Genomic DNA, 20670 nt, shown 5'->3' on the forward strand with positions numbered 1-20670 from the left:
GTCATTTTTCTTTTTTCCTGTGCATGATTTGGAATTAAGTTTTTATTTTTTCTTCCAGAATTGGACAGTCCATATCCTTATAACCGAGCTTATTTCCAGACTTAATTTATGTCATGCTAAAGTTAATTAGCTTTGTAAACCTAGCATAAATACAACCCATCACATTGAACATGCTCTTAGCGCTATCATTTGCTAGATAACAAAATGAAACAGGTTTCTACATCTGCTTCCCAAAAGCCTTGATACTAGTGACAAGATACTACAGTAAGCCTTGAGGGATCTGCTAATCATATCCAGGCCTTTGCCTTAGGAGCATGAGCTGAATGTTGGCTAGTCTGTAATTGGACTCTTATGACCATCTGGCAGCTTCTGTGACATATTAGTGGCCTTGGCCCAGTTTCTAATTGGCATGTACCAGCATCAAACTGGCATGTATCTGTATCCACAAGACAGCTTAACTTTCTAAATAAGAGAGGTCATAATATCTTTCTTTTCTTCAGCTATGATGCAATTGCTTTTGGCAGGTCTTTTTGTTTTAACTGAGAAGAAGCTAAAATTTCAAGATTCCCTTCTTACTTTATTCCTGAACCTTTTGAATCTACTTTTCTACTAACTGCAACAGTCTAGAAACTGCTTGCTTGTCCAGGCCCCACGTCTTGAAGAAATTATATATATATATATATATATATATATATATACACACACACACACATACACACATACGTGCATATATACATATATACATCTGGATTCAGGCCATAGGCGTTCTTAATCTGCAGGCTGTCTGCAAACTTTAATAGAAAGCTTCATCTGTAATCATTTTAAACAGAGCCAGTGGAGACAAGATTGTTTGAGTTAGTAGCTTACCAGCTTAAACTGAGTACTTTCTAGTTAGAATGGAAACTTAATCCAGGAAAAACTCAAAATAAGTTTTCACTTATATTTTATATCTTACTTGGCAACTTGTTTGAAAATGTTGCATAAAAGAACAAGCACAGGAAACATTTTATATTCCTGCTTATGATTAATAAATATGGAATCTGAGGCATTCTATTTTATAAATCAAAGTCTTGATCCAAATCTCCTGCTTTTCTACATTACACACACACACACACACACACACACACACACACACACAAAACCTCAGGGTAAAAATAGCACTAAACTGTGTAGGGTACTCAGGGGTCAAGACAACAGACAAAATTGATTACTCAGAATGCCATTGTGCTGAGACTTTTGTCAGACCATCAGCAGAAACATTCATTTTGTAGTCACTATAGATAAGGCATTTGGTGCAGCTGTTTTTATAAAAGTATAAGTAAACGTGTCCTACTTCAGTTTTTCAATGCTTATTGAAAGAGGAAAGGAATGGGTAACAAAATAATAAACCAATGACTTGGAAATACAGGCTCACACTTTGCTAGTTCGTGGAAAATGCCAGTCACACTAGTCAAAGACTTTCTTACCACATCTTAATTTTAATCACATCTGTTTCTGCCAGTGTTTTACAAACCTGGCCACTGTCTTCAATCTTTAATACCCTGAACCACCACTTCAAACATACATATACACTCACTCACACATTTTGACCTTTGTTCAAAGATTTTTCCAATCTCAAGTCATCTGCACTTTCCGATTTTCTCAAATTCTCTCAGCCCAGTATTACCAAGATACTCTGAAGAATACGTTCACGGCCTGGGTACTTTGGGGCACCTACCATTAGTTGACACCTCATGCTGCTAAGATGAAAATTTCCTCATCTGTATCTCTTTACAGCCTAAAGAATGTTTCTTAGTGCAACCAAAGGAAACAAAAGAAAATGCCACCAAGACAAGGAAGAGAAGAAAGGTATTATTAATATTTTCTTACAATGTCTTACAACCCCAGGTGATTTACCTCACATTTCTATATAGTGTACTTTGATGAGGCAATTATTGTAATTCCCACTTTAGAGATTGTAAGATTTAGTGAGGTTTGGTGACTTTCCTAAGGTGGTTAGTATTAAGTCTTTCTGTGGAGGTTAAAATAAATTCTTCAGATTCCTGTTTCAGTCTTGTGGAGGCACCATACATCTTTGTTCCCCACCTTTGTTTTCATTGTTTTTAGTAGACAGACATGGATTTCTAAATCTAGAAGGATCCCAAAGCTGTCCTGCTCGCTGGCTCTGCCCAAGAAAAGAAATTTACCAACTTCCTTTTCATATCTATTTCAGTTTTTTAAAACCTTACATCCTGAAATACTAATAAAAAGAAAATAATAACTAGATGAAGGTAGTATAAGGCATTTCTGACTCTTAATTTGGAAACATAAAGCAAAAAGCTGTCCTTTCATTTTAATGCTTGCCTCTGAGTACATGGAAGACTGTACTGCTCCTGTACAGACTTTCTCATGGCTCACTCAGCCTTGGAGAAAGCATAGTTAGCTTTGACCTTCCACCACAGTTGTGAAAACAGCAGTGTAATTCTCTCCCTGCCAAGAAGGTCTCCTGCAGAATTCAGCAGAGGAAATATGACGGGGATTAGAGGAAAGAAGATGGATTCAAACCAATTCCTTAACAGCAAGCTTTTAGAAAACTGAGGGGGGGGTGTGCATATGTTTTCTTTGCTCACGAATGACAAAACAGAAAGATGGGCGATGCCAAATTGGCTGAGATTTGGCAAGTCCTTAAAGAAGTGACTTTAACTTCTCTTTGATAGCTTATACACTAATGGCCTTCAGGAGTGTTAAGTTCTTGGTGGCTCAAGGTCAAAACTGTAGCTAGATAGTTTAGCTTTGGCTGAAGTCATGCTAAAATGTGCCTACTGGTGACATATTTTTGAAAGTTAACTCATTTGACAGAACTGACCATTCTTGGCAGTGGTATAGAGATGAGGATGTTGTGGAAAGAGGAGAAAGGGCTGGAGTAGGGGTGGGGAATGGCTCTTTGTGGATCTTTGGTGAAATATTAGAAGGAAATGAGAAGGGAAGTTTATGATGAAAATTAACTGAACAACTGTGTGTTCCTAGTACATTGCAGGCACTCAGTAAATGCTACACAAATGAGTCCAAATCAAAATAGATGCTGTAAAGTCTTTCCTGCTCTGCTTTTCGTGGGGCCACTTCAAGATTCTCTCCCAAGACTTGAGGATTCAGAGTCTAAAGTCCCCCTTTGCAGTGGGCTCCAATGCTCAGATTACCCCTGTAGGTTTTACTTTAATCCCAGAAATCCAAATGGAGACTCGCAGCCTTAAAAATCAGGTAGCAAAAAATTCTCAAAACTCTTCTCTCCCAGGAATAAAAACCACCTAAAGATTAAAGAGAAATTTCCACAGCAACAAGATTTCTTGACTTGTGATAGAAAATAATAGAGCCCTATTATGGAGACTCCCACAGAAATTTCAGTTCTCCTGGAAGCCATAGACCCAAGAACTACAAGGAGCCTTTTAGATCGCCCATTCATTTTTGAAAGCAGTAGTTACATACAAAAAGTATTAAGTTTTTTCAAGCGTATTTATTAGAACTCACATTCATACTCAGCTTTCACCAAAATTTATGTGCAGTTTAAATACCAGAGGAATCAACCTATTCTAAGCTAATGCCATTTTAAAATCTCTCTTCCTGGGTTTTTTTTTCTTTCTTCCTTCTCATGTCTTAGAAGAAGATTACTGATGTTCTTGCAAAATCAGAGCCAAAACCAGGGACTCCTGAAGACCTACAGAAGCTGATGAAGGACTATTACAGCAGCAATCGCTCAGTGATTGAGTTAGAGGAACTAAACCTACCAGGTACAGCCAGACTTGTTTGGTTTTTTTCCCTTCTTTTTTTTTTTTTTTTTTTTTTTTTTTTTTTTTTTTTTTTTCCTGTACTGTTCTGAGGTTAGTCATGTAGCAAGACTCAGTGTTATTGATATCAATTTTCCTGATGAGGAGGAGCAAAAAGGTTCATGGCTACATCTCAGCCGTTGAATTTGATGTATTTTCCACATGCTAATACTCCTTTCCTCAACCTAATAGTTTTAACTGTTGAATGGTTCCTTTATTAAGATGCTAAATGGCATTTGTTCAATCTAATAGAAAGATTTGTAATTGCATTTTTTTCAAAAGGCTACTGTTGAGTGTGCATTTTTTTTAGCATTCTTCAAGGAGTAAGAATCCCTACTGGGTATAGAAGTTAAATTAAAATAAAGATAAAGCACATATTTAAAAGTATAGATATGAAACGTTAATTTACTCATCTTTTATAGACAAGAACTTTAGCTTCAATAAGCTTTTAGTTTTGTTGTTGTTGTTCTTATCACAGATTTCTAGTTACAGTTTTGTGTTTATGGTAGTGTTTTGGGTTCCAGGCCAGACTTTCAAGCAAACTATCTAAAGATAGGGATAAAATTCTGCATTTTTAGCAAAGCTGACCCCTCACCCAAGCTGATTCTCTACTGTTGTTTGAGATCTACTGCCTTAGAATATTAATAATTAAGTTAAAGATATTGCAGAATTCTTTTTTTTTTTTTTAATTTTTTTTTTCAACGTTTTTTATTTATTTTTGGGACAGAGAGAGACAGAGCATGAACGGGGGAGGGGCAGAGAGAGAGGGAGACACAGAATCGGAAACAGGCTCCAGGCTCCGAGCCATCAGCCCAGAGCCTGACGCGGGGCTCGAACTCACGGACCGCGAGATCGTGACCTGGCTGAAGTCGGACGCTTAACCGACTGCGCCACCCAGGCGCCCCCAGAATTCTTGAAACAACTAATTTTAATTAATTTAGAAATTTCTGATACATCCTGGAACTCTTTTGGGTGGAGATTAAAGAAAAGAGATGTTATAAAAATCACACAAGGTTTGGGTGCCACTGTTTCAGATGAGCTATTTTTAGATTACTAGGGACATCTAATTACTGCTATTGGAAAAGGTCAAGGGTAGCTTGATTTCCCTTTTCCATTACAACTTTATGCTTTCTAGAGACTTAAGAAGCTGAAAAACTTCCCGTGCCCTGAATTTTTATAATTCCTTTGTGATGTGCTTTTGAAAACAAAATGCACATTGAATTTAGAGACAGGAGTGCCCCCTGCCTCTTTTCCAAAAGGAATACGCTTTAGGAAATTTAAGGAGTGCATTTCCACATGAGGGAGATCTGGAGTTTTAGACCCACAAAACCCCAACGGCTCCAACAGCAGTTAGAAACCACTTCTCTCTGGGTATAGTTCTTTTGAGGAGAGCTACGTCCTGACTGCTGTTTCGCAGGTACAAGTGTTATAACAAAGCCTCCTTTCCAAGCTTAACTGAAGTTTGCCTCAATGGTCTTTTTCCTTATAGTTCTTTGTTAGAGTATACCTTCAACTTCAGAAGAATTTGTGAGATAGTGGGGTCACTGCTACTCTGTATACTTATGGGACATCATAAATCTTAGTTTTCTAGTATTGTAGAGAATCAGAGGTCAGAAGAAACCTTTAAGAGTCATTTGAGTTGCATAGTGAGTTTACATTATATTATTACTATATTACAGTTCAGTTGTGTAGTTAAGCAAGAATGTGTGGCCATGGCTTGGTTTAGGAAGGAAGGAAAATGTTAAAAATACTTTTATAGATAAAAAGAACAGGTTTTCATTTTCAGTTAAGAAATTAGGCCATTCTGAGACACAGTGAATAAGGCATTGTAAGAACGTTCAGGGGAGAAGATCCCAGTAGGTACACTTATGCGACCAAGGACCGAGAGGAAGTCCACGATAGGTAAAAGGAGGGACACACTGTGGGTTATTTGGAACAGGCTCCAGTCAGGGGCATAAATATAAGTGGATATAGATCATAAAGGATTGTTCCTATTTGTTTGCTGAGTGTCTAAGGGTTTTGATTTGAGGTTATTTGTGTCTGTAGGGCAGGAACATGTCTTTTCAATTAATATTGTTCACTGTACATTGCAAATGTCATACACATGGGCACTTAATTAGTTTCGAGGCAGGAATCTCTTGGAGTTAACTCAGCTGACCTCCTGAGGGCTGTAGTGTGGTTTAGATCAGTGCTAAATGCCTGTAGGCTAGCAGCAACTGAATCACCCAAGAACTTAAAAAGCAAATCCCCAAGCCCACTCCCAAGGAATTCTGACTTACTAACAAAAGGAGTCCATCCCAGGAATCTATATCTTTTATAAAGCTCTTAGGGTGAGTCTGATCATATCCAGGCTTGGGAAATTACAGTTTTAAAGACCATGAAAGGCTCTACAGTTGTATAGGAAGCAATATCTTTGAAGTTAATTACATAATATGAGTTATATATGCTGGGTCACAATATAAATGTCATTTAATTAAGTAATAGTTTACTCCTTGGCACTCTTCAGTGTTTATCGAAAACCTTTTTCCTGTAGAAAGAATTAAAATGATAAACATGATTTTCCTTTTTTATTTATACATCTCAGGTACAGAGTTAATAATGCTACATAATTGCTAGACCATGATAGTCCTTGGTTGAGCAAGACCCCTATATTTTATTTAAGTGTTATATTGTCTTTTACTGTGGTGCTGTGTTGTATTTTGATGCATTATTCCCACTCTTCCCCAATCCACACTCCTTTTTACATTCCCCATAGCATTCAGTCTAATGTGTTAATACATGTTTTTAAATGTGTATATATGCTTGTAAAATGTCATGTCATTGTATGTGTGTTCATTTTACAATTTATCTAAATGATGTGCTGAACTTCTCATTTTGTTTTTTTTCTCACTGAGACCTTTTTTGAGATATGCCTATCTGGCTTTATGTACATCAAGTTCATTGCTTCTAAATGCTACATATTATTCCAATGATTTTATCTACCACATATTGGTCATCCATTTTCTTAGATACAGACACCTGGGTTGCCTTGTGCTCCCCACTATCACAAATGCTATCACAATGCTAGGAGAAATATACTTGTGTATGTCCCCTTATAGACCGCATAAGAATTTCTTTCCATCATTTACTCAGGAATGTGATCATGGGGTCATAGTGTGTATACAACTTAATTTTAGTACTTTCCAGACTAGCTATTACCAGTTTATACCTCCACCTATATTTCACAAGAGTTTTATCACCCTACATCCTTGACAATACTTGGTATTATCCATCTAATCATTCCCATTCTAATGTGTGTGTAAAGTATTATCTCATCATTGCACTAATAGGCACTTCTATGATGACTAGTGAGTTTGAGCATCTCTACATAGATGTGTTAGCTATTTCCCCTTTACCTTTGTGTATTGCTTATTCCATAGATTTGAAAAATAAACATACTTCATTAGTCTGTTTTGCTACTCTAAGAAATTATGGCTTAAAGATTAAAGTTTAAAGGTTAAAGTTTACTTGTTCTTGTTGCTGCTGTTGTTTTAAATACTGGACAACACTTTAAAATATATAATGAGCCCCCATTCACTAATGTTTTACATCCTTATTCATTTAATCTGTTTTGATCATGTGTGTGTTGGCAAAATCCTCTACAAAGCATGTTTGTCATATTCTAGACTCCTGTTTCCTCAAAGCCAATGATTTGACTCATAGTCTTTCATCATACCTAAAAGAAAGTAAGTAAACTATGATTTTCTTTTAAGTTATTCGCCAAGTTGTTATTACTTCATTAAATACTTCATTACTTCTCTTTTTGAGAGAAAGAGAGAGAGAGGGCATGACTGGGAGGCAGAGAGAGAGAGAGAGAGAGAGAGAATCCTATGAGGGGCAGAGAGAGAAAGAGAAGCAGGGCCCACCTGAAGTGGGGCTCATGTTTTATCTGAAGTGGGGCTTGAGCTCACCCAATGTGGGACTCGAACTCATTAGCCATGAGATCATGATCTGAGCCAAAGTCAGATGCTTAATGACTGAACCACCTAGGTGCTCAAGATCCATCTCTTTAAAAACTTCTAAAACTACCTTTAAAAGCAAAACTTTCTACCTAAAATGGATTTGAAATACATTTTAAGGTCCATCTCTTAAGGTCCATCTTGGTACTAATTTCTGTTTATTTATGTTTATTCCTGTTTTTCTCTGGCTTTGAGAATTTGGGTTTTGGTCTCATTTTTGGTTTATAATAAATTAATATTAGTATTGGTCTAGGAATCCAGAGAATACTTGGTATTCTAGGACTTGGTATTAGAATACTTGGTGGTATTCTAGTACTTGGTATTCTAGTACCAGGTCCCTGCTGTTTGACCTGGGACAAGTCACTGTGTATTCCTCTGGGACTTGATTTTGTTATCTGAAAGATAAGGAAGTTGGACATGTGATGTCTATTCTAGCTGTGAAATTGTGAAATTGTGAAATTCTGTTCACATGCTCAGAACTCAGATCATGGCTATTGCACAATCTAATTTCATCTTTTCAACATGTATTGTGGATAGCCAGTAATAAGCTAGATTATTCATATTAGGTAGTCATCTATTTGTGGCTGACAATGAAATAGTTTACATATAAAGATTTAACATTTCGCTAATCATATTTAGCTAACTTGGCATATTGTGTGCTTTGTGTTATAAGTTAATGATTTTTCATTTTAATCTAATATCTAGAATAACCAGATAACAGAATCTACATGGTACTCATTATATTTTACTTTAATTAAATACTAACAAAGAATAATTGGAGAATACGCAACTTTGGGGGCCCTATTTTGTTGTATTTAGAGTAATATTTTTCTAATGGTCTTTTTTCAGTCTGCCCTAAGTGGGTAAAACTTCGGAAAAATCATAATGAGAAGAAATCGGTCCTGATGCTGATCATCTGCAGCTCTGCCCTCCGGGCCCTGGAGCTTATTAGGTTGGATGCTTCACCCATTCATTTCATAAATGTTTTTTTGAATAACTGATACGTGTCAAGCTGATACGCTCTGTATGCTAGAGATGTAACAATGAACAAATAAATATACATCATAATGTCAGGTAGTGTCAAGTTATATAAGACAAAATAAAGCATAGCGAAGGGATAGAAGGGAGTGGGGGGCTACTTTTAAAAGTGTTGTCACGGGAGGCTTTTCCAAGGAGAATGACATTTGAGCAGAGACATGAACAAAGTGAAGGAGAAAGCCAAGCAGATGTCTGGAAGAAGAGCATTCCAGACAGAGTGAACAGGAAGCACAAAAGGCGCTGGGACGCAATGTTACCGAAAGATTTTGAGCAGGGGAGTCACATGATCTGAATAATCATTCTAAAGGATCACTTTGGCTGCTTTGTGGAGAACACGCATTGTAGAGGGCAAGAGTCAAAGCAAGGAAATAATACGAGCAATAACCAGTTGGAAGAAATAATGGAAAAAAAGACCTAATTTAAAATAATAACAAGAGGGGCGCCTGGGTGGCTCAGTTGGTTAAGCGTCTGACTTCAGTTCAGGTCATCATCTCACGATTCACAAGTTCAAGCTGTGTGGGGCTCTGTGTTGACGGCTCAGAGACCGGAGCCTGCTTCGGGTTCTGTGTCTCCCTCTCTCTTTCCTCCTCCCCTGCTCATATTCTGTCTGTCTGTCTCTCTCTCTCTGTCTCAAAAATATGTAAACATCAAAAAAAAATTTTTGATAAAATAAAAAAATAATAACAAGAATGGAACACCAGAGAATAAGCTTACCAAAATCTATATAAAGAAAATATTACACAAGCCACTCAGAAGATCTGGAACAGACAAAAGGGTATACTATATTGTTGAATAGGAAGAGTTGATGTTATAAAGATATCTGTGTTACATAGACTAATCTACAGATTTCACAGATTGCCAGTGAAACTGCAATAGAATTGTTTTTTTTAACTAGATAAGCTAAAGTTCAAAGTTTAAAGATAAGCTATAGTTCTAAGTTCATAAGAGAAAATACAGAATAAAAAAGATCTGGGGAAATTCTGATAAAGAATATTAGTGAGAGGATACTATGCCTATAGTATCTATCAGATTACCAATGGATATATATTACAGAGTCTCACTAATCAAAACAGTATGGAACTGGCATATGCGTGATAAATCAGACCAGTGGAACATAATTGGAAGTTTAGAAACAGGCCCATATGCATTTGAAAATGTAGCGTGTGGCAAAGGTGACAAATCAGTAAGGAAAGATGGATTATTTAATAAATGGTGTTGGAACAACTACGTAGCCATCTGGAAAAGTAACTTTGGATCCATATCTCGCCTCTCATACCAAGATAAATTCCAAATGGACTGAAAATTTATATATAAAAATTATGTTTTAAAGATAATTTGTCAGTACTTTACTAAGTGCTTTCACATACCTTTTCATTTACTGCATTCTTGTAGAAAAAACAAAAAGGGCTCCTTCCACTGGATCGGTGGTAACATTGAGCTTTTGGAAAAGAGCCATCAGAGTTAAAAGGGGTTTACTGGGACTAGCCCTCTTCCAGGGCCAGGCTCTGTACCAGACTTTGACAGGAGATAAAACAAAGGAAAATCCAAGTCCTGGAGAAAAATAAAGTGAGGTGCAAATGTAGACGCTCAGTAGCTATTTAGCATCTATTTTTCTAAATGAACTAATCTGATTATGAATTTAGAAAAGTAGTTTTTAAGTTCTTCCAATTCTCCTTTCCCCACAAGACACACACATTAACTTGCATCACACACCCTCTCAATAAAACAAGTGTTTCTTGTGACATATCTGCTCTAAACACAATTGATCTTCAAGACTCCACCTGCTTCTGGGGCAGTGCTTGCTGGTTCTGAAATCATATTAGTTCATACTGACTTTTCAGTGTTCTAAAAACTACCACCACAGAATTCATTTCAGATTCAGACGTTGATGGCAAAAGAGGTTGGCCTGGAGATGACCTAAAAACAAACCGTCAAATTGATTTGAGCTTTTACTGCACATAAATACTTTTCTGAAGGGCATAAAAGCACTATGTTGTCACACTTCATTTACCAATCCTGTGTTCTTCTGTATCGTTCATAATACTATGATATACTTCAAGGTTAGGTGATTTGCAAAAAGTGATTTCTGAGCTAGCACAACAAGCCCTATTCATAAAGACTAATGGTGAATAATTCTAGCTTTTCTAAGAATATCTGTTCTCTTGAGGACCATGAATTAACATTAAATATGTCCCCTAAACTATCTTCCTAGTTAACCTTGCCATGGAGAAAGCTTATGTGTGAGTAAAAATCAAGCACAACAGAACGTGTATAGCATAATTCACTATCTTGCAAACTCATGTATTCCTACTGGTCAATAATATTTCTCAAAACATAATCATGATATATAAAGGAAAATAATATTGCTGAGCAGTATTCCCTTGTTAGGTCTATTACCAAACATCAATTAAAAGATCGTTCTTTTATACTTTTATACCCGTTGATACCAGAAGCATTTCCACATGTAAAATTTTCACGAAAGTTTCACTCTGCAAAGTAGAAGGTGGGGGGGCTGCTCTGATTGAAAGATAAGCCTTCTCCTCCCTGCCAGCTCATTCCCAGCAATCTGCCACAGCAGCCACATACAGCCTTTTGTTAGATGCCCTTGGGCTCCACAGAGCACAGTCTGAGATCACTGTTCTATGATATTGGTTGCAACTAAATTTTGAATGAGAACTATACTGCAGAGTTTAAAGATAAACTCTCTGCCAGGGACCTAAAATATAGACATTCTGTATTAACAAGTGAAGGGCAGATCCATATTTTTCAATTATCAAAGAAACCTAAGTAAAGCTAACCTTGTGTATGAGAGTTAGAAGCAACCCAGATACATCCTGAATAAAAAACTTCCTCACTTTCCTTCCAGAGTGGGGCTGACTTGAAAATCTTGGAATTTTTTTGTGTACACACACACACACACACACACACACACACACACGTGCTCATAGTTAAACACAGAAATGCCATATTCTTTTGAATAAAGCAAAACATAATACTTTAGTAGTCAAAGTGGCCTGCAATGGGTAAGTTTTCTTAGGCAATAATGTGGGTTTTTTTTCATTAGGTCGATGACAGCATTCAGAGGAGACAGCAAAGTTATGAAATTATTTGCAAAACACATAAAGGTAAGCAAGGGCCTGTGGTTCCTGATGGGCGATGTAAGTTATCCTTAAAGGCCACTCCCAGCTTTTTCTTATCTCCTTAGCTGATATTTTCTTTGTTCTTATATAACATATTTAACGACTATTCTGGTGTTCTTTGCATTCCCTGCTTCTGCATGCCCACCTGCCCCCACAACAGTCACAACTCCTCTGTGCGCCAAGATTTTTCTACAGAAGCTGAGAGCTGACCCCTGCATTCTCTGAAGATTCCCCAGTTTTATAGGGCAATGGTTTTCTATCTTGACTTTAACTTTCATTGCCCTGGATGCTGAGCCTAAACAAGAGTAGCCCATTTGCTTTTTTACTTCCTTAACTTTTGGATAAAGTGCTCTAAATTGGCCTATGATTTGCACTTTCTAAAGACTCTTCTTTCCTCTCTTCTGTCTTGCAATAAATAGGTCCAGGAGCAGGTAAAGTTGCTGGAGAAGCGTGTTGTGCACCTGGCTGTAGGAACTCCAGGAAGGATTAAAGAACTCATTAAACAAGGTATGAAAAGAGGCGCTGATATGCCTACTTAGTACTGGGAGTTTGCCTTACCCCCCATGTGAGTTTAGGAAACCACATTTGTGATATAATGAAACCAGACTTCTGTGTTGCTTGGGGAGTTGGAAACTTAGCTTTGTGTCGGTAGAGCTAGCAAGCAGGTGTGAAGCAGTAGGGAATGGTAAGGATTGTGGCAAACTTCAGTACATGTGCCTACCTACACACAGTCAGATTCCACTTGCTTTAAGCAGGTTAGTGGATCCACAATTTCCACCAGTTTGCAACCTCTAGAATTTGTAGAGCTAGATGAGTTGATTATTTCTCTCTTAATTAATTGAATCTTGGTTCCCCAAGACTTCCATTTCAGTTGAGGGCTTATATATAAAACATGTTGAAACTAAAATGAGGTTTCTATGGATGAAATACGGGTATTCTAGAGTGTTTCTCCCAAATTCATTTCTCTTTTAGTATTTTACCCAGAAAGTATTCCAGACAACATCCACCGCTGGGTTTTTATAATTTGTTGGCTCTCTCAAAGTCAGTAGCCTAAAACTTGTTAATCTGCTGATGATCTTATTACCTGTTTTACCTGCCAGACTGATTAAAGATTTCTTTTCAATACTCACTTCCAAATTACTTATTTAATATACTAATAGAACTCTGTTACAATTGGAACTAATCCTAGATTTTTTAATATATCTAAAAGTAATATGTTCATCAATGTAATAACTAATATAGAGATGGTCATTTGCCAAGAAGCAAACAAAAGCTTAAAATACTAGTGTCTCTTTCCAGATGAAAATCATCCAGGGTTAAATGAACCCACTATGTACAAAGGTCTGTGCAATTACAAAGAAGTGACAGACTTGCCAACCCCAGACAAGGAAGGGAAGCACAGTTTTTGAGTTCCTACTTGCACTGGTGCTATGCCACACACTCCTATGTATCTCAGTAAATATTCATGGCACCCTTGCATGCTAGCTTTTTTTTTTTCATAGAAGAGAAAACTCTGAAGCTCTGAAGGATTAAGTGGCTATCCCACAGTCTCTTAGTCTAGGCATTCCTAGTTCTAGAGGCTTTCCCCCTCAAAGAGCTCCTGATCCTTGAAAAGATAAATATACATAGAATGAGATTGACAAAATGAGGCACTAAATGCCAAGGGCCAAATGAGCACCTCCAAGTCCTATAAGAGTGGAAATAGATTATTATGGAGGCTGAATCTGTATGGAAGGCTTTACAGAGAAAAGGGTCTTTAACTGATCTTTGAAGTATAAGGAGGATTAAAATAGGATCTTTGAAGTATGAAAATGTGAGAAAAACAGGAATAGGAGAATCACTGAATCAGAAGAGGGCAGGCAGATACACATGACTGAGATACAGTGTTAAGCTCTCATGGATTCAGACCTTCAGAGTCAAATCCCAGATCCAGCAACTGACCAGCTCTGTGACCTTGGCAAGTTACTTAACCTCTCTAAATCTTTTTCTGTATTCAGATGAGGGATAGTGATAGTATCTTCCTCCTGGGATTGATATGATAACAAAGTGCCAATAAAGAATTTCACACCCTAAGGACTCAATAAATGCTAGTTATTATTTTCATTAAAGAGAATAACTTCCTTGGTTGGAAACTTTGTGGGCTTTAGTAGCTGGTGATTGAACTCGAAAGGAAGTCAGATTGTGGAGGGAGGACTTTGAACACTAAGTTGAAGAGTTTGGATTTTTGTCTTGTAGACATAGGAGGGCATTGTAGTGAAGGAACAGATGAGAGGCACTCATACCCTACCTGTGAGACCGTTGGGAGAGATTGGTTGGGCAGCAGGAGGGTCCAGGGATGGACCCTGCCTCTCGCACAGCTCTTAGCCAAAGATTCACCTCACTCCCCCACCTCGAATCCAGATGGTTGTCTGTATGTCACCAGGAACCCCATGCAATAGGGCCACTCTTCTCCATATTTAAAAGAGAGAGAGAGAGGGAGAAAGAGAAAACGAAACTCTACATACATATTGTTGAGATTTGATTTCTGGAGAGTAGTGAGGACTCAGTGTGAAAGCTTATTTCATTTAAGGGGTGAAAAAATCATTTAAGGATCTATTGATTTTTTATAATACTAATGAAAATAACTTTTACTTCTGATTCTGATTGGATGCATGATTTAATATTCATTAGCCACAGGTGTTAGGCTACATACAAAGCATTTAAAGAGACCAATCCCAGCCCTCTAGAAACTGGAAATGTAACAAAGCAATGGCACATAACTCGTTTTATGTAGCTGTTTATGACTTAAGATGTTTATATGTAAAATATATTAAGGAAAGTTTCCAGACTTCGAAAGATATCCCATGACATGGAATCTGTACAATTATAGACAGAAGTATATTGTTTTAATCTAATAATAAAGCAGATTTTCTGACTATAAGAGCCTTTCAAAAATGCAAAAAAGTACAGAAAAGAAAATATATCACTTTAGAGAAAATCACTTGTTAGATAATACTGAATATATTTCCTTTAGTCTTTTTTCTATGCATTTATATACTTATTTTTGTAAGTGGAGATCATGCTATATATCATAATTTTATAACTTGCCTTTTCCACTTAGCATATCTTATGAGGACTTTCCTCATCATGAAATAGTCTTAATTTTTAATTTTTTTAAATTTTTTTATTTGTTTTTGAGATAGAAACACAGAGAGTAGGAGGGGGGCAGAGAGAGAGGGAGACACAGAATCTGAAGCAGGCTCCAGGCTCTGAGCTGTCAGCACAGAGCCCGACACAGGGCTCAAACTCACGAGCTGTGAGATCATGACCTGAGCTGAAGTTGGACGCTCAACCAACTGAGCCCCCCAGGTGCCCCTTTAATTTTTAATTTTTAATGGCTGCATAATATGTACATAATATTCAACTTGTTTTTACAGTTTTATCGAGATATGATTAACATATAACATTGTATTAGTCCAGTGTGTACAATGGAATGACTTTATACATATATAGCGAAATGATTACTACAATAAATTTAGTTAACATCAATCACCTCAAATAATTATAAATTTTTTTCTTGTGATGAGAACTCTTAAGATATACTGACTTAGCACCTTTCAAATATACAGTACAGTATTAACTACAGTCACTGTGCTGTACGTTACATCCCCAGACCTTATTTACTTTACAACTGGAAGTTTTTACCTTTTGACCATCTTCATCCATTTTCCCCACCCTCTCCCTTTGGCATCCACCAATGTGTTCTGTATGAGTTAGGTTTTTTTAGATTTGACATATAAGTGAGATCATACAGTATTTGTCTTCCTCTGTCTGACTTATTTCACTTAACATAATACCCCCAAGGTCCATTCCTGTTGTCACAAATGACAGGATTTTCTTCCTTTTTATGGCTGAATAATATTCCCCTGTGTGTGTGTGTGTGTGTGTGTGTGTGTGTGTGTGTGTGTGAATTTTCTTTATTCATTCATTGATGAATACTACGGGTTGTTTCCATGTCTTGGCTATTGTAAATAACGCTGCAATAAACATAGTGGTGCAGATACCTTTTTGAGATAGTGAGTTCGTTTCTTTTGGGTATATACCCAGAAGTAGAATTGCTGGATCATATGGTAGTTTTATTTTCAATTTCTTGAGCGTCCTTCCATGCTGTTTTCCATAGTGACTGTATCAATTTACATTCCCACCAACAGTGCACAATAGGTCCCTTTTCTCCACATCCTCACCAGCACTTATTATCTCTTGTGGGGGTTTTTGATAATATGATTGATGATTAGTGATGTTGAGCACTTTTTCATGTACCTATTGGCCATTTGAATGTCTTTATTGGAAAAGTATCTATTCATTTCCTCTGTCCATTTTTAAATCAGATTAATTGGTGTTTTTTGCTGCTGATTTGCATAAGTTCTTTATATATTTTGGATATTAACCCCAAGTTATATTGATTTTTAGTAATTAGATAGGATACCTGGATTATTTCTAAATTTTTGCTATTATAAATAATACTGCAATGATCATCTTTGCAAGTAACTATATTTAAGTTTATTTCTTTTTTAAAAAAAAAGATTTTGTTTTTAAGTAATCTCTATACCTAATGTGGGGCTCATACTTAAAACCCCAAGATCAAGAGTCACATACTCTACCAACAGAGCTATGCTGGTGCCCATTAACTACATTTAAGTTTCTGATGTTTTTATAGTGATATGTCATAGAAAGAAAATTATTTCATCAAATAGTAAGCATTTTAAGCTTCTATTATATAATGCTGTAGTGCCTTCCTGAGAGACTATCTGTTTGCTCTCCCACCAACAGTAAGTTATTTTTAAGGGTAGACTACCAACCCATTGTCCTTCTCAATTTATCATTTTTAATTTTGCAGAGGGAAATTTAAATAGGAGTCATTATAATTATAAGAAGAATGAAAAAGTCTTTTGGACAGAAGGGGAAATACTGAAATAATCACAGAGAAGAGTTGAGGGGAAGCGCTGCAGAGGAAGGCTTCAGTTATGTTTCCACATGTCACATGAAACAGCTTGGGGTAGTGGGAAGAACTAACTGTGACCAACTCTGAGACCTCTGAGGAACAGACAATAGCTGAAGTCCCCTCCAGCCCCACATTCCATAATTGTCTCTAGATAGATAGGAAGACAGAAATGGAGTCCTTAAGTGGTTTGCTAGTCTTCTCAAAGGGTAGCACACTTTGCATAGAACCCATTCATATTTACCTCCTTTTCTGCCTAAAATTAAACCTCAAACACCAGCCTCATCCTTCTGTCCATTCACCTTCTCAGAGTCATTCAGACTCCATTGGATTCAATTCCTCTGAAAGGCCACACCTAGATTGCAGGATCCATCTTATCAAATTCCTGTCAGGAATGAGACCTCACCCTCTGGGGCTTCATGAAACAGAGTCTTGGGATTGATTCTCTGCCAGGATTTGAGCAGTTGACGAGCTTAGCAGCTTCTCTGCTTCCCTCAGAATCAGTGATAAGATTATAAGGAAAGCAATCTCCGAGTTCTGCATTTGTTTTCCATCAGGCGAGGGCTGCACTTAGTGTGCAGAGATTAGTTGCTGGGGGAGAGGACAGCAAATGAAGCAAAAAGCAACCTGGAGACTAAAAAGTCATTTGGATAAGCTTCTATCATAAGGTTTTGCTGTAGCAACTCTCTCTCTCTCTCTCTGTCTCTTTCAGGTGGCCTTAATTTGAACCCCTTAAAATTTCTGGTTTTTGACTGGAACTGGAGAGATCAGAAGTTGAGGAGGATGATGGACATTCCCGAGGTACCGTGTAACCAGCCTTTAATCTTTTTTTCTTCAGCTTGAGCTTAAGTTCAAACACAGTAATAAAGTCATTGACATCGGGAGCCAGCAAATTCTGGCCATTGAAATTCTTTCTGTCTTTTAACTCTGAAGTAACTGCAGTTATAAAGTCCATCTCACCCCTTAGACCTAACTGTATCCTTTCCATGTCTTTTGTAGAAATCAGCTTTGTTTCTTCATTAAATGACCAATGGCTTCTGCCCCACTGGGGACCACATCTGTACTGTACCTTTGAGAAACAGGAAGCTCTGGAGGACTTGGCATATTTTTGTGTGCCTTGCTTTAGAGACATAGTCATCTTTGTCTTTCATCTTTACAGATGCGCTAGGGAGTGGGGGCACAAACTTGCCTCATGGCCTGCATCTCCCATACCCAAAACCTCACTCACTTAATATAGAGGGCTATTTTGGTTTGGGGTAGAGAAATTATTTTGCTGTCTCAGTGAATTAAAACTGGTTGAATGCCTTTGTGGCCACATAAACATTAGCTTATTATATATTTATGAAAGTAATCTAGTATCATCAAAATATGAAAAATTGATTTTCCACCTACTGTGTACCATGGAGCTAATTTTTCAAGCTAGCCTGATGTTTAGAAGTATCTGTTGGAGAGAAAAGGGTTTGTGCAATAATTAACATGACTGCCAGTCACCAACCATCATGGCAGTAACTATCAAAGAATTTGAAATTAATTCTCCAAATGTGCTGAATGAATTAATTTACCACATAAAACTATATATAGCCCCAGAATGACCAAACCTGATTATGATTAATCAGTGAGTTATATCAGATATCAGTACAAGTTAAAAGACAACTTTCTCAGTTTCCTATACACACACACATCCTGTCCCCTGAACTGACTGGGTTTTTTTAAAACCAGTTTAACAAATTTGATGTTAGGCACATGAGGCCATATTTAATTATTTCAGTTATACTATTAAATCTGAGTAATCCACCATGAGTTTTCTAATTATAAGAAATTGTGTCAAAAAACCACCTTTTTATCCATAGTTATTTTTATTATGTTGATGTCATTCTTATCAGTTATCCTATATTGAAATATGTGTGTAATCTAGGCATACTTTGGGTGCTTTGAAACATCTTTGTATAAGATTTTTTTTAATGAGATTTTATTTTGAATGGTAACAAAAGGGCACTTTAATGAAACTGATGTTTTATATAGTATCTCTTCCTTTACTTAAGTAAATATTTCAACTCTGAATAAAACACAGGTTAGGATTTTTGCCCTCCATAACAGCTATCTAAATACCAGGATGTCCAGATGGTTGAGTTTATTCACCAAGACCATCTTTTCTTGATCTTAACCTCTTTTTCCCCCTCTTGTTTCTCTTTTAGATAAGAAAGGAGGTTTTTGAACTTCTGGAAATGGGAGTCCTCAGTCTGTGCAAGTCAGAATCTTTGAAGCTGGGCCTTTTCTAAGTCTGGGTCCTATGAAAATTCCAGTTTTTATGGGATTTGCATCTCGTTTAATAGCTCTGGAATATTGCAAGCACTCAGTAAATATCAGCTATTGTTTTATTATGTTAACTGCATCACCAGATGAATCACTAGAAATTTTTGATGGAGATTCTTTGACAAAACTGAAGCTGTCCTTTGCCAACCTCTCTGTATAATAAAGTATCACCAGCTTGTGTGTGATTTTTTTTTTTTGTTTTTTGAGCAGACTGAGTTTTTTTTCCACCCACTGGGCTCTGATGTTACTGTGCAGGAGCAGGGAAAGAGCAGTTGGGCAAACCTTAGACAAGCCCCTTCCCTCTCTGAGCCTCAGTTTCATCAGCCTCAAAATGGGAATGATGTCTCTGAGGACTGTTGAGGATTCCATGTGATGGTACTCATGGAACAGATTTCTAAACTAAAGCCTGGTCTCAAGGTGAAGGGTGGCCGCAGTAGTGGTTGAAAGAGCTGGAAGTGTTTTTGTGGCACTTTGCAAACGTATGAGAGACAACAGTGTAACTACAATTGTCTTAATTATTGTTTAACTTTTTATTTTAAAATAATTTCAGATTTACAGAAAATGTCTGTAATGCCTGGGGAAGCTATCTGCTTAGCAGTTAAAGAGAACTGAAAGCAAGGGCTTAAAAAAAATCACTGTCTGAAATGTCTGATGATACCACAGTATAACAGCTGCTAACAAATTGTCATATCCATATCAATCTAGAAATGTGTGTCTCAGCCAGGGCATTTTTCCCCCCCAGGGCCATTTGCACTGTCTGGAGACATGTTTGGATGTCACAACTGGGGGGAAACTTCTAGCACATAGTGGGGGGGTTATGACTGGCATTAAGCAGGTACAAGCCAAGGATACTGCTCAACATTCTACCATCCTACAGGACAGCCCCACAATAAAGAAATATCTGGCCCAAAATACTAATCAGTTAAGGAAGTTACTGAAGTTAAGGAACCCAGTTCTAGAAATTTGAAAAGCAGAGTATATGAAGTATATTTGTATGCTTGGAGTAGATTTATTTAGAAGAAAAATATGTAAATATAAAAGTGCCTGTAGATGAATCACTGGGTTCTACTCCTGAAACCAATACTACATTGTATGTTACTTAACTTGAATTTAAATAAATTAATTTTTTTTAAAAAGTTCCCATAAGGTAAGATCTGGCTATTTCAAGAACATTGTCCCAGATATGTGTTCACTTACTACTGTGATGGTTAATGTTATGTGTCAACTTGACTGGGCCATAGGGTGCCCAAACAGTTGATCAAATATTATTGTGAGTGTTTCTGTGAGGATGTTTTTGGAAGAGATTAACATTTAAATGAGTGGGCTTGAGTAAAGCAGGTTGCCCTCCTTACTGTAGGTGGGCCTCAACCTGTCAGTTGAAAGCCTAAATAGACCTATCCACC

At 37.1% G+C, this 20670-nt stretch overlaps 1 protein-coding gene across 3 annotated transcripts in view; it reads left to right on the forward strand.

Annotated features, from left to right (window-relative positions):
* The window catches only part of CMSS1 (cms1 ribosomal small subunit homolog), a 381170-nt gene extending 361707 nt beyond the window's left edge, over positions 1 to 19463 (forward strand). For all 3 annotated transcript variants that reach the window (XM_007095955.3, XM_007095959.3, XM_042999027.1), the window contains exons 3-10: positions 1777 to 1848; positions 3635 to 3764; positions 7466 to 7525; positions 8648 to 8750; positions 11901 to 11961; positions 12396 to 12483; positions 17667 to 17755; positions 19150 to 19463. In XM_007095955.3, coding sequence (XP_007096017.2) covers positions 1777 to 1848; positions 3635 to 3764; positions 7466 to 7525; positions 8648 to 8750; positions 11901 to 11961; positions 12396 to 12483; positions 17667 to 17755; positions 19150 to 19233 — 687 coding nt within the window. In that variant the 3' untranslated portion in view covers positions 19234 to 19463. The remainder of the gene's footprint in view (positions 1 to 1776; positions 1849 to 3634; positions 3765 to 7465; positions 7526 to 8647; positions 8751 to 11900; positions 11962 to 12395; positions 12484 to 17666; positions 17756 to 19149) is intronic.
* Positions 19464 to 20670: the final 1207 nt, after the last annotated feature.

This window comes from Panthera tigris, chromosome C2, assembly GCF_018350195.1.
Source record: "Panthera tigris isolate Pti1 chromosome C2, P.tigris_Pti1_mat1.1, whole genome shotgun sequence".
Classification (NCBI taxonomy): domain Eukaryota; kingdom Metazoa; phylum Chordata; class Mammalia; order Carnivora; family Felidae; genus Panthera; species Panthera tigris.